The following is a 21365-nucleotide window of genomic DNA, read 5'->3' as shown; positions in this document are numbered from 1 at the left end:
AAACATTTCTCCGTGGATCAAGCTGGCAACTTCTAGAAAAAGCCAACAAGGAGTATGGCTCCATCAGATATTGCTGTGACATGCATGAGACCAGGAGGGAGCACCCCCAAATAATTTGACAGCGTTGTAGATAGTGTGGTTTCTTCCTCAGTGGTTTGTTAAGGCCAGACACTGTTCCAAACAGGGTAAGGGAGTTGGTGCGGAATAAGGATGGACTGAACCTTATAGTGGGAGAAGACAGGTAAACAGGTTAAAAATGCTTTAACACATGCTGAGTACCTACTAGGCCCTATGGATACCGAAGATGGACTGGCCAGCTCTGCTTGAAGTCTTCCAGGAAGCTATACAAAACTGGGGACTACTTAAATTGTATCTTAGAAAAAGGAATTCATCTCTTGGAAGCAGCTGGGCAGGAGGCAGGGAAGAAAGTGCAGGGAAAAGAATGGAAATGAGGAAGAGTCAGGCCCATTGTTCCAGGAACTGTAACTACTTGCCAGCCTGGGGGTGGGGGCAGGATAGGTGGAAACTAGTGGATGGAGCAGGGGTTAGAAGTGTGTCAGGGCCCCCCCCCCCCCCCCAGGAGTCTTGCATGTTAAGCACTTTTTGGGAATCTATTTTATGGAAATGGAAGGCTGCTGAGGAGTTTAGGCAAAGCAGTGACCTGAGGGAGCAATCTGCTGGAGAACCAGTTAGCAGGACACCAGCAGAGGCAGGGAGAGGTTTGGGGGCTCTGGGGATAGCCCTGGAGGGGAGAGCTTCAGCAGCCTTTAGACTGATGGGGGTTGATGAAGAGGCTGATGGGATGTCATTGGGAAGGGGAAGGAGAGGTTATAAAAAGACTTCCCAATTCCGGTCTCGGTCTCGGTGGCTGGGCGACAGGAGCCAGGTCCCCAGACAGGAGCAGTCCAGGAGGAGGATCACACTGGGTGGGGACGGTGAAGAGTCCAGCTTTGCGCTGAACTCTGGAAACACCAGCAATTTAAGGGAGGTCGAATCTGACAGGTGCAGCCAGAGGAATGGGAGGAAAACTAGCAGAATGAGAGTCATAGAAGCCCAGAGAGGGGAACATTTCCAGGAAGGAGTCTGGAACCGAGTGAAACAGTGAGAAGTGAGTTGAAAGCTGTCAATCGCTCTGGCCTCGGGAAAGACCGAGGTACCTTCAGCAGAGACTGGGTGGACGGCCCGGGCTGGCCAGGGGTCTGGGGAGCTGGGGAGGGAGGCGGTGGGCTCTCTGGAAGACCAGGAGTGCAGATCCCACAGGCGCTCAACGGGGCTGACACCTCTCCTGTGGGTTCCCGAGGAAGGGGCTTGAGCAGGCCTTCGTTTGCAACGCCTTAGAGATGTCTTCTGAAATTATAATTGGGTTTAAATTACTCTGCGTACAATTTGATTACAATGGTGAATAGGGATTAGGAGTGAGTGACCGATAATCCGAAGAGTGACACTGATGAGGAAGAAAATATTGCCCGCGGCCCTTGTCAAATTGCACCCCTTTGGAGGCCAGAGGGAGGGGGCGGAGGGCCGCTGAGCGCGGTGATTCGCTGACCCTGCACCACACCCACCCGCCCGCGCGCGCCCCGCAGCCTTCGGGGCTGGCCCCCGCCCGCCGGGGGGGCGTGGCCACCTTCCGCCCCGCCCCGTCACCCGCGGCCACGTGATCTGTCAGTTCGCGGAGATGGAGGAAAATGGCCGCCGGGTTTGTTGAGGGCGAAGCGCTGAAAGCCGCCGTCTCTCCCTTTCCCGTCTTCTGACAGCGCCCGCGGCAAAGCGCGTCCTTTCCGTTCGAGCTGTAGGCGCGGTCCTCGGGCCGCGTTATGAGACGGTCAGTTTGGTGGTCGGCTTCGCGGGATGACTGGGGCGGGCAGGTGGGGGCGAGGCCCAGCGGGGAGGGGGCGAGGCCGGGTGTCTCGCCGGGCGACGCCGTGTGCGGAGGGCCCGCGGCCCGGTGAGGAGGGGGCGAGGCCGGGTGTGGAGGGGCCCGCGGCCGGGTGAGGAGGGAGGTGGGTGGGGAGGGGGCGAGGCCGAGCGCGGAGGGCCCGCGGCCGGGCGTGGGGGGCGGGGGAGGGGAGGGGGGGAGGCCCTGTGAGGAAGGGCCGCGGCCGGGCGGGGAGAGGGCCGGGCCTGGGGTGGGGGGTCGCGGCTGGGAGCCGGGGAGGGGGCGGGGGCGGGGGGGGGGGGCTCGGGGTCCGGCTAGCTGGAGCGCCGGGAAGGTCTGGGACTCGGTGTCTGCGGTGCTCAGTCCGCCGGCCGGCGGAGAGGCGCTTGGCTGGGGGCGGGGAACCTGGGTGAAACCATTGTTTTTCTTTTGTCCAGCTGGCACGGCCTCCACTTGGGGACCCGCCGTCGCTGGTACCGTTACGGCAGGCGTTCCAGATTTGTCTCCCCGGGCTTCCAAGGGCGGGGTGGTTGGTTTTCTTCCCTTGCTTTCTTACCGGGCTTCATTGCTCCATTGTCCTGTGTGGGCCTTTACCTGCCTGGCAAAATACCAGCAAGCCATTGATTGCGACGCGTCTAGGATTTATTTATAGGGAAGCGATTTCCTTGTCAGCCAGCAATGTTGGGTTATTGTTCTTTCAAGTCGTTGTTGACACAGGGGTTTAAACCGATGAGCAGTGTTTTCTTATTAATAACCGTTTAAGGAACCGTCTCTGCCCGCCGCTAGGGGCGCTGGCTAAAAATGTGGTTTCCCTAGCCTTGCCGCTGGCCTGGGGTGTGGCCCCGGAATCACCCCTTCCGATTATGGGGGGCGGGGGTGATTCTGACGTCTTGGCATTGCCCATACTTGGGCAACACGGAGGACCAAACGTCTAAAAAATTAAAGCACCTTAGGGGAGTTGATGGAGAGTCAAGGTTGATAAATTCTGCCGGCAAGATTGCGTTCTTTGTTCTCGAGCTTTAGTAGCGCGGACACGCTCATGAAAATCATTCTGGGGTGCTTGTTAAAATGTCGGTTCTGGGCCCACCCCAGATCTACCCAATGGGATTCTCTGGGGGAGAAGCCAAGGAATACGTGTATCTGGCCCGCTTACCAAGTCACTCCGGTGGACGCAAGGATGAGAATCCTTGTTCTGCATTCTTCGTGTGAATGATGTCCAGATCTGTTTTTCCCAGTGCCGGGTGGACTATCCAACCCAGCTGTTCTTGGAGCGCCTCAAATTCAGCCTGCCAAGGCACCCCAGGGCGGGACTGGTGAGGAGGGAGGGGGGCATTACCCTGCAGAGAGAACTCCTGACTCCACCCCCCCCCCCCCCCAACTTGGGAGTTCCCTCTTCCCTCTTTTTGTTAATGGCTGCACCCTCCTCCAGCCACCTATGCTTGGCAGCTAATCATCTTTGAGTTTTCAAAGATTTCAAAAAAAAAATCTCCAGTCACATGGTTTCTTTGATCTTACATCCCGAATCTCTCTTCTCGATATTTTGGTAGGTGAAAAGGTCAAATATGGAGGATCTTACGTTGTTCAAGCTCGTATCTGTCCTTTCTTCGTCATCCCCACCGCCCGTCCCCTCTCCCCTGGGTTGTTTTGGTGGTTCCCTGGCTGGGGAGTTCTCATTTTTTGTGTTTTTCTAGTCGGGGCCACGTGCAACGCTGTGAGATTACCTTCCCCAGGACCATGCCAGCGTGCCATCGCCCTCTTCCTGCCTTTGCTCAAAAACTGTCAGTTTCTCAGCTTTATCTGCCACTATTTAGGGCTGTTTTGAAGGCAAGGGCTGGAGACTTACTCTTTTACCTCAGGGAAGAGGAGATTTATGGGACTTAATGGGAATCAGCAAGAAGTCAGCATCCAAGGCAGCTTCACCTTCTGCCCGTCTCCCCGGGGGCCAGGTTTGTTTTCTTCCTTATGAGGAGTCGTTTTCTCTGTTCTTACCTGTTTGGTTCTCTCTCTGCTGACTAGCTGTCTCAAAACTGTATCGTTTTGAAAATGGCCCATAATAACTGAGTCTTTGTCTCTAATTCCCAGTTCTCAGGGGAGGAATCTCGTTGGCCAGGCTTATGTTTTTGAGCATTCGCAGGTCCCAGATCACGTGCCCATCCTTGGTTATGTTGATGGTAGAAAACAGGGCTGTTGAGGGAAGCAGAGCCTGTGGGCAGCAAAGACCTACGGAGGAGGCACGTTTGGTATACCTGTGCATTTATCCAGTTTGACAGCTATCTGGGATGTTTCTACCTGCACTGCTCCTGTGGTAGGTTCTGGGGAGATGAGAACAAAGGACAGACAGCCCTCATCTTTGAAGAAGTTAGGATCTAACCAGCCACCCTCACTTTCCAGTCTTAGCTCTCACTTTTACTTAAAACTCCCCCCCCCCCCCGCCCCCATGCTATTCATTGTTTCTTGGGTATACACTACACAGTCACTTGGCTGTCCGTGTTTATCTTCACATGACAGTACCAGGGTCAGGCTGTGCGTGCCAGGCCAGTTCCTGACAGCCAGGGGCTGCTTTTCTCTTTCTCGGCCCCGATTTTATGGGCATTGTGTTGGATATCAGGTGGTTCTTGCAAGAACTTGGAGTTTAGAGCTGTGGACAAGGATGAGCAAAATGGTGTACAAGCAGTCTAAGTTTAGGTGTGTGCACAGAGTGTGGAGTCGGAGAGTCAGGGCACTGGCCCAGCTCAGAGGAAGCAGCCAGCCAGTGGAGGCTTCCAGAAAAAGATAATGTTAGAGCCACGTCCAGAAGACGAGTAGAAACTGTCTGGGCATATCTGTGGAGGATGGGCTTTCTAAACTCAGGGGGATATGGGTGCGGAGGCCCAGCAAAAAGAAAGTGTGGGGCGGTCAGATTAGTAGATTAGTCTGCCTGGACCTGGGAGTGGGGAAGCAGGTTTGGGTAGAGGGTGGGAGGGATGGGTCTGGAAGGGAAGACAGAGGCGCGGCTGGAATGGTCAGATGTGGCCAGACCGTGAAGGATCTACCTGTCTTCACCGTCATAATCCAGGAATGCGTGTATGAGTTCTCACTGCTCTGCACAGAGCAGAGTTTTCCATAGGAATCGTAGAATTGAATAGTGAATATTTACAATGGCGTTTAAAGGCTTCAGGGGCTTCCATTCCTTGAATGACTCGTGAGTAACAAAACCACCATCTTTTGTTCTCCCGGCATGAATTTATGGGGAACTAACAGAAGGATTTTAAAAAGGAAGTTATTTAGATCCCTCTTGCTTCGCTGTGGCAGTTTGATCGAGGTAGGGGAAGACTGGAGACAGGAGACTTCCTAAGTTGGGGGACTATCACATTGATCCAGGTGAGAGATGGTGCAGTAGGAATTTTTGGGACAAGTGCCTAGATTATAACAGTTTTCTCTTTTCTGAAAACAGTGCCAATACTATGTGACCTTGTAACCCCCTCCCAGCCCTGTGACCATAGTTAATTGGTTCTGGTTGGCACTTGATCCAAGCTGGGACTTTTGAATCTGGGAACAAACCATGATTTGCTTTCTCCCATTTGAGAACCCGATTTGGGCCTAGATAACTCTTGGCAGCCATTTTTCCACTTGTGTAGAAAAAGTTGGTCTATAATAGAGAATGAGAATTCTCCTGGCATTTGAGGTCCAGGGACACCCACCTTTCCCACAGTGTGCTTATGGGAAATAAATCAGTATCCTTAAAATAAATCCCCTGTTTGGCTGAAGCTGGGTTAAATTTGTCTCTTGTGCCCTCGGGAGTCTTGATTAGCGTATATGGTGAAGGCCCTGAACTAGGGCACTGAGAGTGGGGTTGGCCCATCTCAGATGTTGGGAAGTACATTAGACTGAAAGTGGTAACTGTTGCACGCTGAAGAGAGCAGTCAGTGCTTTGAAAGGGTGGATGTGAGGATAGTGTTCCAAATGGAGGGAGTAAGTTGAGCAGAAGGGAGGGGTGTGGAGCAGGACGCAGGTGGGGGCAACTCTGAGTGCTTCAGCTTGGCTGGGCTATGGGGTTGAGTGGGGTTTTAGCCTTGATCCTAGAAGATGTGAGAACAAATGGAGGCGTTGGATATTGGTGATGACTTCAAAAAATTTCTCTCACTGGTTTGCAGTGATAAAAGTATCATATTCTAGGGGATGTAACGTACGGCCTGGGGAGTACAGTCAGTAGAGCCGATAGTATTGTAATAACTTTGTGTAGTGACAGATGGAGATAACAATGTACACTTGAAACTAATAGGATATTGTATGTCAATTATACTTCCTGGAGAGGGGATAAGTATTAGGAAATAAAGTTTCTAAAGAAAATAAAATTTACATTAATGCCATCACCATTTGATCTGTTTCATTTCAGTACTTTAAAATGTATATATTTAAAATAGTTGAGATGTTGTCTAGTTTTTTTGGTTTTTTGTTGTAGTTTTTTTTCTGCCACTAAATATATCACGAACATTTTTTTTCGTTAGTATATTTTTTTGGAAACCTGTCGACGACTCTATCTGATTCCACTGTGTGGCCATATCATAATTTATGTAATCTCCCATATCTGAGTTTTTGTTCTTATGAATAAAATTGTGTTGTATTTAAAATCTTTGTCCATGTTTTTTGTGTTTTTAGAATTGATTCTGAGGAGTGAAATTACTTAAGTTTGAGGATTTTTAAAAAAATAAGGTATTATTGAGGTACAATTTACACCAATATTATTTACCTTTTTAGTGTCCAGTTTTGAATTTTGACACATGCATATAATCATGTGACTACCACCATAATCAGAATATAGAATAGTCCAAGAACTCCCAAATGCTCTTGTACCCCAGTGTAGTCACCTCATTCTCCCCCCTTAGACTCTGACAACCTCTGTTCTATTTTCTGTCCATATAGTTTTCCTTTTTCAGAATGTCATATAAATGGAATCATATAGTGGAATAGTTTGTCTTCTGGTCCCCAAAGATAGACTTCCATCCCACATGCAAAACACATCAACCTATCCCAAGGGCCCCCAAAGTCTCAGTTCAGCTTTAACTCAGAGTCCCAAAACTCATTTGAATTTCAGCTCTCAGGTTCTAAATCTCATCATAGAAATCAGGTATGAGTAAAGCTCGGGGTAGAGCCATCCTGGGGCATGATTGCTGTCCGTCTGTGAACGTGTGAAACTCGAGAAGTCAGGAGGTATAAAGTACGATGAGGGGACAAGCGTGGAATACCAGTAATTGACATTGTTCAAGAGGGGGGGGAAATGGAAGGAAAAAAGACATCACTAGTCCCAGGTAATGGTATTGTCTTAGAGAAAAAGTTTTTAATTTCGGTGAACTGCTTTATCGATTTTCTTTTTTTGAGAACCATGCTTTTAGTGTTATATCAAAGAAATCTTTGTTTAATCCAGAATAGTCTATATTATCTTCTAGAAGTTTTGTGTTTTTTAGATATTTAGGTCAATTTTAGTATATGCATTTTGTGTAAGGTACGGGTTGAGATTTGTTTATTTGTATTTGGATGTCCAACTGGATACGACATCATGCCTACTTTTTTTGCATTTACATTCTAGTAATGGTAGATGGACAATAAACACACAATATGTCGTATTTCCAATGGTGATAAGGGCCACTGAGAAATAAAGGAGGGCAAGGAGGTGGGAATGTGGGGACCCCTGTGGAGTATGTGTGAGGTTGTTACTATTTCACATCACGTGGTCAGATTAGACTTTCCTAACAAGGTGATTGAAGGAAGTGAGGCAGGGAGCCATGTGCATTTCGGTGGAAGAGATTTAGGCAGACAGAATCCCTGGGGTGGCACAGCACTTGACCTCTTCAGGCAATGAAATGGATAAGGGAGAGTGGTGGGAGATGAGGTCGCTTAGAGTCATGGAGACCAAGGTAACACCCGTGATTTGAGTTCCCGGCGAAGCCATTGGAAGGCTTTGAGCAAAGAAGGATGTAATCTGACTCAGTGCTCTGCCAGGTGTGGTTCTTCAGTCAGCAGCAGCGGCTGCCGGGACCTTGTTAAAGATGCAGACTCAGGGGCTGCACCCGCACCTACCAAGTCAGACTCTGGGGGCGAGGCCCAGGCATCTGTGTTTTACAGGCTGTCTAGGTGATGCCGATGCATGTTATGCGTTAAGAAGCTCTGGTCAGACTTACGTTTTCAGAAGATCGCCGTGGTTGCCTCGCGGAGGATCGATCGTGAGGAAGGCGAACGGAAGGAAGGAGAACAGTTAGGATCTAGATGAGAAGTCACAGTGGCTTGGACCAGGGTGGTTGTGATGGAGGTGGTGAGTAGTGGTTGGATGTGAGATATGTTTTATAGGTAGAGCCAAAAGGATTTGCTAGCAGATTGAATGTGGAGTGGAGAGGGTGAGACGAGGCAGAGAGAATTCCATGGAGGAACAGAGCTGGAGCTGCCATTTCCTGAGGTGGAGGAGAAGTGGAGCACTTCCTTTTGTGTAGGGGAGGTGATGAGGACGGCTGGGGGGATGCGTGTGGAGTTTGGGACTTGGATGAGTTAAGGCTGAGTCGTGTGTGAGTCTTGGCAAGGGAGGGGTGGGCGTTTTGACAGCTGGGCTGTGGGGCCTTCACTCCTGCGGGTGGAGGTCTACTTGTACAAATGTAAGGTGAAGAATGATAATATAGTCAGTAGTAAATTTGTTTTTTTTTCCCCCTCAATCACATCTGTGCTTTCCTAATCAATATGTGTGTTTTATCTAATCTGCTTTTGACAGGTTTTGCAATAAAGAGAACTACAGCTTTTCGTGAAAATGTCAGTTCTGATATCACAGAGTGTAATAAATTATGTAGAAGAGGAAAACATTCCTGCCCTGAAAGCTCTTCTAGAAAAATGCAAAGATGTAGATGAGAGAAACGAGGTAAGACCAAGTTTCTGAAATTAAAATCCTTGAACAAACATTGGTTGACTACCGACTGCTGTGTACAAGGCGTTGGGCCAAGAAAAAATGTAAGAAATAGGAAGTTCTTAACCTTGGTAAGATTGTTAACAGTACTTGAAGCTCCAACTCCCTATTTCTTTCTCTCCCCAGCCCCTGGCAGCTGCTCCTCTACTTTCTGTTTCTAGGAACTTGACTGCTCTTTGTACCTCATATAAGTGCAATCATACAGAATTTGTCTTTTTGTGACTGGCTTATTTCACTTAGCATAATATCCTTAAGGTGCAATCATGTTGTAGCGTGTGACAACATTTCTTTCCTTTTTAAAGCTGAGTAACATTCAGTTGTACGTATATACCACATTTTGTTTATGCATTTATGTACTGATGGACTTTTGGGATTTTTCTTCCTCCTGGCTGTTGCCTAAATAGCGCTGCTATGAACATGAATATGCAAATATTATAAATGTTTTTAAAGCTGTTGAATCAACTGTTACTAGTTTATGACTATGATTATTTTTGACATAGGGTACCTAAATTTCATTAAATGTTAGCTCTCATAAGGAAATCTTAACAAAAAAATTTTGTTATTGCAATAACCTTGTGATAGTTAGTGTTTTTATTGAATCAGCTCATGCTGAGGGGCACCTGGGTAGCTCAGTTGATTAAGTGTCCGACTTTGGCTCAGGTCATGATCTTGAAGTTTGTGAGTTCGAGCCCCATGTTGGGTTCTGGGCTGACATCTCAGAGCCTGGAGCCTGTTTCAGATTTTGTGTCCCCCTCTCTGTCCCTCCCCTGCTTGTGCTCTGTCTCTGTCTCTCTCTCAAAAATAAATAAACATTGCAAAATAATAATAAATAAAAGAATAATGCTGATACTTATCTTGATTTACAGGTAAAGGACTTAATCCCCCAGTTTCCTATCCAAGATATTACCTGTTAGAACCCAAATTTGAACTCTGTTCTATTTGATTTCAGATCATAATCTGTTTATACTCTGTTGCCATTCTTTGAGTTTTCAGAATAAGTTCATCCAATGATGTACTGATATATTCAGTGTTTCTATATTGAACACAGTATGTTTTGGGTAGGTAACTCCTCTGTGATTGTGCATTGTCAATAATTGTTCTAAACAGATAAGAGAAAATTTATAATTGGAGATTGTTCACTGTTATGAAAGAATTACTTAGGGGCACCTGGGTGGCTCAGTCGGTTAAGCGTCCAACTCTTGATTTTGGTTCAGGTCATGATCTCGCAGTTCGTGGGTTTGAGCCCCATGTTGGGCTTCACACTGAGCGTGCAGAGCCCTCTTGGGATCTCTCTCTCTGCCTCTCCCTCTGCCCCTCCCTCACTCTTGTCTCTCTCTCAAAATAAATAAACAAACTTAAAAATATATTTAAAAAATAAAAAGAATTACTTACAAAAGTGGTCATTTTAATTAGTATATATTAACACACTTGGAATAATAAAATGATTATAGTTTAAAAATATTAAGTATCACTTCATAGACATTTTCTGTGGGAATACTGAAAAAATAGCCTCACATGCAAGGACAAATACAGCACATCAATGAGCACAAAATTTTATTAATCTCATTCGTGTAAAGAATTAAGCATATTTGGTGTAGAGCTTAAGTTGACATCATGCATGAGGTAGCATTTAACTGATATTAATGGTATTTATATCTAGTGTAGTATTGTATCCATTCAAATTTGAGTTTTAAAATAATGATTTGAAACAACCTGGATTATTAAACTATGGCTCAGTGTGAGTGATGGGACAAAGTAGCTTTCTCAAGTCTTTTTATTGCATTTTGCTTCTACAAGTGTTTATAAAATTTAAAGTTTATAGAATTCTATAAAGTTGTGTGGATTTCCTCTCTTCTTTGTTGCCCCTAAAAGTATGTAATTACCTTATGTTAACGTGTTTTGGTTATCAGTTTTGAAAAGGTCTCAAATCAATAAAATACAGTTAAGCGACTGGCTCTTGATCTCAGTTCAGGTCTTGATCTCAAGGTCATGAGTTCTAGCCCCATGTTGGGCTCCATACTGGGTTGTAGAACCTACTTTAAAAACAAAAAGCAAGAAGAACTTAGCCTGTGGGATGCCTGGGCGGCTCAGTCGGTGAAGCATCTGCCTCCTGATTTTGGCTCAGGTCATGATCTTGTGGTTCCTGAGTTCAAGCCCAGTGTTGGGCTCTGTGCTGATGGCGTGGAGCCTGCTTGGGATTCTGTCTGTCTGTCTCTCTCCTCTCCCTCCCCCCCCTCCCCCCCCCCCCCAATAAATAAACCTTAAAATAAAATAAAGTAATGTGGGGGAAATTTCTGTATTTAGCATACAATTGGCTGCCATCAGTAAATGCTAATTTCTTGCCACCTTTTCTCTCTGCTTTATTTGTAAACTAGATAAATCTCAGCCTGTGAACATTCTCAATGATGGCAGGTCTTCGCCCTTTGTAAAGTAGTGATGGGCTTTTATTTTTAGAAAAGAACAGAAAGTTTCTCTGAGGTCTTCTTGGTATAAGATTTTAGTGCTGAGGTGGGACAGTATTCTCCAAGAAAATGAAGTGGGACTGTCAATTCAAGGAGTGGATTTTGTTATGTGCTTAGAAATAGGCTCTGAGGCAAATTTCAAAGGAGAATTTAAAAATGTTTTCGTTTCACTACAATTATTGGAAGAAGTATATATTCTCCCAAGATTTGCTTTAAAGGGCACTGGTTATTGAGGTCTAGTACACCTAAATAAATTCAAGTAGGACTACCTAGGATTTGGGAAGAACAAAAAGGGATCCTGAGTAGGAAGTGTTTTTGCACTGTAGTCTTCTGGGGAGCTGAGATAAAGTATGGTGACCTGTCGGGGGAACGTCCCTTGGTGCAGCGTTCTGTTCTAATGTGTTCCGGCTTGAGGTCATCGTAAGTGGAGTGAGGGTTATGTGAACAGGTGACCCTGTGTAGTTTGGAAAGCAGTGGGCTTGGGGTTTGCTGGGATGCGTGGGATTAGGTATGGAAAGGGCCTTTAGTGATTCATTTTAAAATGGAAGGATAAAGTCACGGCTGTTTTAAGTTACTCTCTCTCCACAACTGTAGTTAGAAGATTGGTTAAGCAAGAACTAATAGAATAAACAAATGTTTTGTTATAAGGCCCAGCTTATAAGGTCACTTTTCTTCTATCTTTTAGAATGTAATAACTTCATGGCAACCTTTTTGGTAAATTATTTATCTTTTTGAGTGGTGTAGTTGTCAAAGGTGTATCAGTTAAGGATCGCTTTGGACTGCGTGCGACAGCTCCTACAACCATGTCTCCATCAACTTAAGGTCTTATTTTTCTCACGCGCTGATAAGCCGGAGGAACCGTTCCAAGGTTGATGTGACGGCTTCAGGAGATCTTCCCAGGCTCCTTCTGCCCTTCTGTCCACTCCTCGCTGTGTGCTGGTCACTGCGCGTTGGCCGTCACAACGCCGGCATTGTGTCTCGTGAGGCAAGAAGCCCAGAGACAGGCCGGCCCAGCTCGTCCGGTTCCCGGGCGGCCTGGGCCACTTAGCCGGGGCAGTGTCCTGGGATCATTCCGGCTGCAAGCCAGGCTGAACTACGTGGGGATTTTGTTTTTGGTTTTGTTTTTAAGCTGAGCACATTGCCGCCCCTAACACAATCCCGTCACTCGATATTGGGAGACAACTAATAGTTTCTGCAAGAGAAACGAACGACTATTCAAGTCTTTCGTCTGGCGTGTTTCTAGTTAATCACATTTATATCATCTTTTGTGTTTGTGTTATAGGTATTTTTACACATCTATGTTATTTTTTCCCCTCATATGCTAGAAGCACCTGTCTCTGTGAACTGTCTGACGTGACTGTGACCCCCAAAAGTAAACAAAAAACGTCTGAGTCTCTGGAGTTACTAATCTGAAAATTCTGATGTAAAATTCACATATCCTTAGGGCTATAGATTCAGGGTTAATTGGCTTTAATTTATATATTATACCAATGACTTTGTTGTCTCACTTTTTATCCTGGTTGACTAGAAGGGAGAAGGGTGCTGCAGAAAGTTGGTCAAAGAGGTTAGAGCTGACAGAGGCAAGCTGGGTGTGATAATTGGGGTCTGTAGTTATGACTCAGAATTGTAAACATGATGTGTAAAGGTAATCTGTTTAATAAGTAGTAAGTAATGTGTGCATTGCTTTATAAATTAATGGCTACCATGCAATATATAATCAAATTTAATGTTTAAAGGATAAACTTTTTCACCTGGAAAATCTATTTGTGGATAATACCTCATTCCCTAATGACTTTGGTTGAATGACATGTAATTTAGTATCTGTTGTTCTGTAAGAATGTCTGTGTTTAATGCACTTTAGGTGTGTGCTTTGTTTAAACCAATATTTGTGTTTAACTCCTATGTTATTATAATAGTATCTGTTGTATTTTTGCCAATTATTATAATTATTCGCTTGTTTTTTAAAAAAATGTTTGAGAGAGAGAGCGAGAGAGGGAGAGAACAAGCAGGGGAGGGGCAGAGACAGAGAGGGAGACAATCCTAAGCAGGCTCCTCACCGCCAGCACAGAGCCCAATGTGGGCTGGAACTCATGGAACCGTGAGATTGTGACTTGAGCCAAAACCAGGAGTCAAATGCCTAGCTGACTGAGCCACTCAGGTGTCTGCCAATCACCCAGGCGCCCCCCAATCACCCAGGTGCCCCCCCCAGTCACCCAGGCACCCCCCAATCACCCAGGCGCCCCCCCCCAGTCACACAGGCGCCCCCCAATCACCCAGGCACTCCCCAATCACCCAGGCGCCCCCAATCACCCAGGCACTCCCCAATCACCCAGGCGCCCCCCCAGTCACCCAGGCGCCCCCCCCAATCACCCAGGCGCGTCCCCCCAATCATCCGCCTGACCCATCCCCCATCCCCTCCACTCCTGTAACTATCAGATTGTTGTCTATAGTTAAGAGTCTGTTTCCTGGTTTGCCTCTCTTTTTTGGGGGGGAGGGGGGATATAGTATTAAATAAAAGAACAGACATGCTTCTTACTCTCGTGGAGTTTAGAGCCTTTAAGAGAAAGGATAATAATCAGGTGTTAATCCCACAAATGTAAGTAATTACAAACAAGGATTAGTATAGTAAAGGAAAACTAGAGGAGTTGGTAAGGCTTCCCTGAGGAGTTGATGTTTGACCCAAGAGCTGATGTGACCTTATAAGCTGGGCCTTATAACAAAACATTTGTTTATTCTATTAGTTCTTGCTTAACCAATCTTCTAACTACAGTTGTGGAGAGAGTAACTTAGAAACAGCCGCGACTTTATTCTTGGTAGTTAATTGGGTGGGACAGAGGGAAAAGTTTGTGTGAGGGTCCAGAGGTGGGAAAGAGCTTACGGGTTTGTTGGTGAGGAGGGAATGGCCCAGAATAGGTTTTGAGGTAGTCCCGCCACAGCCACTGTCAGTATTTTGGTTCTGATCCAAAAGAGCAACAGGAAACCACTGAGGATTTTAAGCAGAGAAATGATGTCATATTAGCATTTTAAAAATCACGGCTATTCCCCCACCCCCCACTGATATACACATAGTAAATAGATGCTTCGATAAATATTTATCTAATCGAACTTAATTTTCGGTGTAAATCTTTTCTCGTATACCTTAAGTATGTGGTAACACCTTTAGTGCCGTCACCGTTAGCCCAGAGCCGCTAACCTGTTTCACACCGTGGCCCTCACGGAAGGCGACAGTGTGTGCGTTGCCCCTGCTGCAGGTGAGCCTTGCTGCTGGAGGCGAACCCATCCCAGGATCTGGCTGCCCGGGCCCTGCCACGCTGTCTCAGGGCTCAGGAAGTACTGTCTCTTATTACCGTGTCTTATTCTAGGCACACAGGCTGGGCAACTGTGGTGTCATGAGCAGAAGCTTTAGTTTAATGAATTAAGATTAGAAGGGAGGTCTTAAAAAAACTGTTTATGTATATTATATATATAGCACCTAGATTGTTTTTATTTATTATTTTACTTTCCTCCCCTTTGCCCTTGACAAACATCTTAAATATATTAAAACCACATTCTGTATCATATTCTATCTGCTATAGTTAGAGAATTTGGTTACCATAAATATGCTAAGAGTTTTTTAAAAAATGTTTATTTTTGAGAGAGAGAGAGAGAGCGAGAGCGCGCGCGCGTGAGTGAGGGAGGGGCAGAGAAAGAGAGGGAGACACAGAATCTGAAATAGGGTCCAGGTGCTGAGCTGTCAGCACAGAGCCCGACACAGGGCTCGAACTCGGGAATGGTGAGATCATGACCCAGGCCAAAGTTGGATGCTTGACTAATTGAGCCACTCATGTGCCCCGAATGCTAAGATTTTTATATACATTGTGGTGATTACTTTTCAGAGCCTAGTATTATTCATGTTGACTTATTTGTTTTTTAAGTTTATTTATTTTGAGAGAGAAAGCACAAGTGAGGAGGGGCAGAGAGAGAGAGAGAGGAAGAGAGAAAGAGACAGAGAGACAGAGACAGAGAGAGAAAGAATCCCAAGCAGGCTCCACTGTCAGTGCAGAGCCCACTGTGGGGCTCGAACTCACGAACCATGGGATCATGATCTGAGCCAAGGTCAGACGCTTAACCGACTGAGCCACCCAGGTTCCCCTCATGTTTATTTATTTTGAATGCAATTTAGCATCCAAGTAGACTACTAATGCTGTAGTAAAAAAAACCGTTTTGTTTTCTCTTTGACTTTTATATTATTAGTCAACTGAAAACTTCAGATTTCAAAGGTGTTTGTAAACTTAAGAAATTCTGTAAACAATGTTTGACATCCATTGTGATAAGCAGGGCGTACTTAACTGTGGCATTTCAGTTACAGTACAGCATCTTGAAAAGCTCTCTGTGTCTTTTATATTCTCTAGTGTGGCCAGACTCCACTGATGATAGCTGCTGAACAAGGCAACCTGGAAATAGTGAAAGAATTAATTAAGAATGGAGCTAATTGCAATCTGGAAGATTTGGTATATATTAAAATAATCTACTTTGTTGTTCTTGTCTTCTCCATAACTTTGCTCTTTGTTTTTGAGAAGGGATTCAAAATTAGTAGGTCACAGTTGTGCTTTCAGATCTGTCTTAACTTTGCCTCCTCTACCAAGTCTGCTTTTTAAAGGGGTGATACGGGAGAGGAATTTTTATTTTCAGTGAAAGGTCTCAGCACTTCCTGTTTTTTATACCCAGCTGGCACTGGCTGAATAGGGAGCGCATACACCTGGGCACTTGTAGCCTTTATTTAAAAAGAAAGGACAGTGGTTCTTTATCGCATAGTTTCTAAATCCATCATATGGGATTGTGTTAGTTTAATAGCCTGTGAATGTGCTCTTAAATCTGATGACAAACTCTTTAATTTCAATTTATAGCAATGGTTGCTAGCCACAAGGATTAGCTGTGAAGTTTTGATAGTCCTCTTTCCTTTTTCCACGAAACCTCAGAGTGTGGTTAGAAGGCCAGTGACAAGACCAAGCAGCTGTGAGAGCGCTTGACACACTGCGGTCACGCGGGCAGACGGATAACTTCTTGACAGAGCTTATGCTGCGGTGTTATTTTAGACTAGTTCACAGTGGGGTCAAATCATGTCAGTTTGGTATGATCATTTGGTATGTAAAGTCGAACTTATTTTTCCTCACTTTGGATTTTTGTTTTTTGGTTTTGAAACGGTAACGTTTGTGACTGTGCGTTCCAGGATAACTGGACAGCACTGATCTCGGCATCAAAGGAAGGGCACGTGCACGTTGTGGAGGAACTGCTGAAATGTGGGGTCAACTTGGAGCACCGCGACATGGTACGTATGAGGGCTGTGGTACGTTTCGTCAGCCGGAGTCTTGTTAACAGTAGTAGATATGTCTGGGACCTTGGCTTCTCGTGCAGGAGGTGCTATTATAATACCGTTCTTAGGGTCTGGGGCTGGGCACTGAAATGACTCTCAGGAATGTGTTAAAGCCCAGGTGATACAATGAACCTCTTTTAGAGTATTCTTAGTTATTGTTATTCTTGGTTTATTTCAGAGTTTAAAATTCTGAAATATTGAAAACAACTCATTGACTTTCAACGTGACAATGTTTTGAAACAAATGTGAAAGAATTGTTTCCTTTAAAGAGGAACTTCAAGAGGGACAGTATAGTCTTATAAATATTTTCAGTTCAAAGTGATAATTTCCAGAATAATATTTATAAATTTATTTTAAAAATATAATTGTGTTCGGCCATGCCATCTGTACACATTACAAGTTCAACAAGATGTGATTCTTTATTGTCTGAGCTCTTGCTGGATCGTGGCATCTGCTTAAAGCATAAAGATGAAGAAAGAGATCATTTCTAGCCTATTTATCCTGCAAAATGTTAAGTCTTTTCCAAAGTTAGCTGTAGTAGTGGAAGAGAGGAAGGAATTGATCTGCCGTGGTGTCTAAAACGTACATTACTTTGCTGATAATGTGAAATGCAGGTGGTCTGAGCTTTTAAGAAACCGCAGCACTCTGCTGTCTTACGCTTACTATGATAATTTACGTGGTGTGTTTATTTCCATAAGCTTAGCTGTATTCTCACGCTTAATGAAGTGGGTGGGATACTTATTTTTATATAAAGATGCAGAACCATTTTTATCCTGCTTATTTCTGAAAAGGAGTTGAAGTATATTGCTCTAAAAGTTTGGGGAGAGAATTCCATGATGTCAGTAACCCAGGCAGAGAATGGGTATGGCAGGCGGGAATAAAGTGTGGTCTTCTCATCTTACTGACATATAAAGTAGAAGGGAAACTCATGGAGTTTCCTAGTTCTCAATATCTTGTTAAAGGCACCAAACCTGTTTATCACATGGATTAATATTAGGTTCCCCTTCTGTGCCTGGTCCCTTTATACGCGTTAGCTTCTCTATGGTGAGTTGACTTCTCAGAACAATCCCATGGGCTGGGAATTCCTTTTGTTCTCAATGGAGGTAGTTCAGGAAATTGAAACTGGAAGAAGTGCCCCGTGCCCAAAGCAGTCAGGCAGTCAGGCCGAGGTTTGAACCCAGGTCTGCCTTACTCCAAAGGCTCTCTCCTCTATCGCTGCTCCCCTGTTTATTAGCGGGGAGTGAGGAACTATACGTGTTATTGAATGTGTCAAACTTAGCAAGATTGCACAAAATTATCTTAAGCTTTTTTAGTTCTCCATATTTTTTATTTCCCCTAAGTAATCACCACAACTTGTTTTAACAGATCTAAAGGGTCTTTGCGTTTGGCTTTCAAATGCCAAAAGTTGGGAAAACTGAGGACCGTGTCTCCCTGAGTAGTTAGTATCGAGGGACCGAAACCTCACAGGATCGGGTGGGTGGCAGTAGCTGAGCCATGAGGGAAGGCAGAGTCCTTGGGACTTGTGTAAGGAGAGGAGGGCGACCGCCAGGCGCTGCTGGGGTTCAGGAAGAACTCCGGGGTGTAACGTCTGGGAATCTAGTGAGGGTTTTTCCTTGAGAGGACCTTTGTGGGCCCTGAGCTACAGCTACTGCTGTAGGTATTCGGTTCTGATCTTTTCATTTGCAAATTTGGGTATCGGTCTCTCAGGATTAAATGTTAATCTCCTAGATGCTTGCATAGGGTGACGTTATACAAATTAAAATGAGAGCCTGATAGGGTGACGTTATACAAATTAAAATGAGAGCCTGATATTCAAACAGTTCTGGGAAGGCATTTTAAAGATTGAAATATTGGTATATGTGAAACTTGACTAAAATATTCAGCTCTATAATTTGAGCTAAATTGTCAGCCTTTCCTTGTCTTTTATGACCTTGACACTTTGGAAGATCACTCCTCTGGCATCTTTAGGATCTCTCTCAATTTAGATTTGTCTGATGGTTCTCATGATTAGGTTGAGATTATACTTTGCTGGGGAAGGATACCATAGAGACGATATTCCCTTCTCTGCGCATCTAGGTACATGCTAGCAGAGTTTGTCACTGGTGAGGTTGACCTTGGTCTCTTGGTTAAGGTAGTTCTTCATTGTAAGGTTACTATTTTCCCCTTTGTAATTGCTAAATATGTTGGAGAAGATACTGCTTTTGATTAAACTTTCACTCATTTGTTTTAACATCTATCAGTATATCTTGCATGCAGCAGTTATTAATGTGGTGTTATAATGGTGATTTTCCTACTCCCCTCATTCTCTGTACATTGATCAATTGGAATTCTTCCGTAAAGAAGAGTTGTTTCTCTCCCCTGCACACCCCACCCCCCCTCCCCCTGCCACGTATCTGTATGTAGTTACATATCTGTGGATATATATGGTCTGATGAATATTTATTTATTTATTTATTTATTTATTTTTAAGTGTTTATTTATTTTGAAAGAGAGAGAGCGCAAGCTGGGGAGGAGATGAGAGAGAGAATCCCAAGGGGGCTCGAACCCACAGACTGAGATCGTGAGCTGAGCTGAAATCAAGAGCTGGACGCGCCTAACCGACTGAGCAACCCAGGCGCCCCTGATGAATATTTATTTTGTTCTTCGGTTTATAATTCGGTTCTGTACCTGTTTTTCTGCTCAGGTTGTTCCAACTTTGGCCATGGAAGCTTCTATACCCTTTTAACATGTGCTGTCCTTATTTTCCGGCATCACAAGATGCTTCAGGCTCAGGTTCATCTTGTATTTTTCCTGGCTTATTTTCCTGATTATTAGCCCTGGAATCAATCAGTTTTCCATGGAAGCCTGTTTTCTTTTATTGGAAAATGGTATTGAGAAACCAATATCTTGGTGTTAGGTATGCTTGTTATTGCTGGGGTGTCACTGCTTATAGTCCTTCTCAATGGATAGACATAGAAGATAGATGTCTTTATGCTAATTCTTGCATATACATGCATCTATTTCTATATCTATTTGGGTGTGGGGGGGATGTATCTTTTTTTTAAAGAGACCAGGTTAATACTGCCAACCAAATTTATTATAGACTTTTCCCTTTCCTTAATTTGTAACCCTTCTCTGATAATGAGAAATCTGGCCCTATTATCTGCACAATGTATTCACTTATTTGTTCAACTCTAGGATACAAATTAAAGTAGCTACAGAATTTCTAATCGATACTCTGAGAGAAAGAGGTTTACCTACTTAGTACAGTGTGCGTAGTTCTTTCTGTCTTTTTTTTTTTTTTTTTTTTTAACGTTTATTTATTTTTGAGACAGAGAGAGACAGAGCATGAATAGGGGAGGGGCAGAGAGAGAGGGAGACACAGAATCTGAAACAGGCTCCAGGCTCTGAGCGGTCAGCACAGAGCCTGACGCGGGGCTCGAACCCACGGACCGTGAGATCATGACCTGAGCCGAAGTCGGACGCCCAACCGACCGAGCCACCCAGGCGCCCCAGTTCTTTCTGTCTTTAACATTACAGTATTCAGTCAAAACATTGCTTTCCAAAGTTACCTACGGTTAGCTTCTAAGTAGTTATGTGATTATGTGATTCATTTGTAATACAGTTAGATTCATTTGGCCCAGTCTGTATTCTATTTTTTCTCTCCACGTTCTGGTTGATTTTTGAAAAATTTGCACACAGTACAATTCCCTCTTGTGCTGTACAGTTCTGCGGGTCTGGACAAGTGCATCATGTGTACGTCTGCCGCCACATTTTAAACAGAGCCGTTTCACCGCTAACAGTACCCCCATGCTGACCCTTTATAATTCCCCTCCACCCCCTCCTCAGCCCCTGGCCACTGCTGATCTGTTTTCCCTTTCTACAATTGTGCCTTTTCTAGATTAGGGCAAGTATTTTTTTTAATCTCCTTTTTAGTGATGATGAAAGAGAATCAGAGAAGGATTAAGTGATTTATATTCTCAAAACCAAATGTGGATTTAAATGCCGGTTCAAAGACAAAACGTTCATTTCTTAGTATAATTTGATTACATTGGTCTCTTTTACTGAATTGTGTTCTAGCTGAAGAGAAAATTGCTTAAAATAAAAAAACAGTAGAAAAGAAAATTGCTCCTGTAGTTTAGAAAATAGAAAGTTATCATGCTGGTAATTCATACTTGATGACTTCGCCCCTGGATATCATGATCTACAGATCATTACCTTAGCGTCCTGTCTTTTTTAGGAAGAGGTGCCGTAATGATCTGGGATTTATAGGTTGTGTTTATTGTTAAGTTTTTATTTATTCTGAGAGAGCGAGAGAGAGAGTGTGTGCGTGCACACGAGCAGAGGAGGAGCAGAGAGAGAGGGAGAGAGAGAATTCCAAGCAGGCTCCACACTGTCAGCATAGAGTCTGATGTGGGGCTCGATTTCATGAACCATGAGATCATGACCTGAGCTGAAATCAAGAGTCAGACACTCAACTGACTGAGCCACCCAGGTGCCCCTCTAGTATGTGTTTAAATGCAGGAGCCAAATATGATTGCTGGAATTCCTCTCTAGAAAAACTCTAGGCTCCTACAAGGAGAATATATAGGGACATATAAAGTGTTCTGAAGAAAAATTTTTAAGGAGCCAAAACAAAACTTGGAAATTTGAAAGAATTCAACATGAATATTCTCTATTTCAGTTTCCATGATAGAGTCAAAAATTGGAGTAATAATTTCTAGAATTAAGAGATTTGACTTATTTCTGATACTATTGTATATTTCTCTG

At 44.5% G+C, this 21365-nt stretch overlaps 1 protein-coding gene across 15 annotated transcripts in view; it reads left to right on the top strand.

Moving 5' to 3' along the window:
• Positions 1-1651: 1651 nt before the first annotated feature.
• The window catches only part of KIDINS220 (kinase D interacting substrate 220), a 99010-nt gene continuing 79296 nt past the window's right edge, over positions 1652-21365 (top strand). For 14 of the 15 annotated variants that reach the window (XM_078445026.2, XM_078445024.2, XM_078445025.2 and 11 more), the window contains exons 1-4: positions 1652-1822; positions 8613-8756; positions 15655-15753; positions 16473-16571. In XM_078445026.2, the coding sequence (XP_078301152.2) occupies positions 8649-8756; positions 15655-15753; positions 16473-16571 (306 nt within the window). In that variant the 5' untranslated portion in view covers positions 1652-1822; positions 8613-8648. Of the gene's footprint in view, positions 1866-8612; positions 8757-15654; positions 15754-16472; positions 16572-21365 lie in introns of all 15 variants that reach the window. The other variant, XM_078445015.2, reaches the window with a different exon arrangement.

This window comes from Panthera onca, chromosome A3 (genome assembly GCF_046562875.1).
Source record: "Panthera onca isolate mPanOnc1 chromosome A3, mPanOnc1 haplotype 2, whole genome shotgun sequence".
Lineage (NCBI taxonomy): Eukaryota > Metazoa > Chordata > Mammalia > Carnivora > Felidae > Panthera > Panthera onca.
Note: the sequence above shows the minus strand (reverse complement) of the source record. Positions and strands in the feature narration are given on the sequence as shown.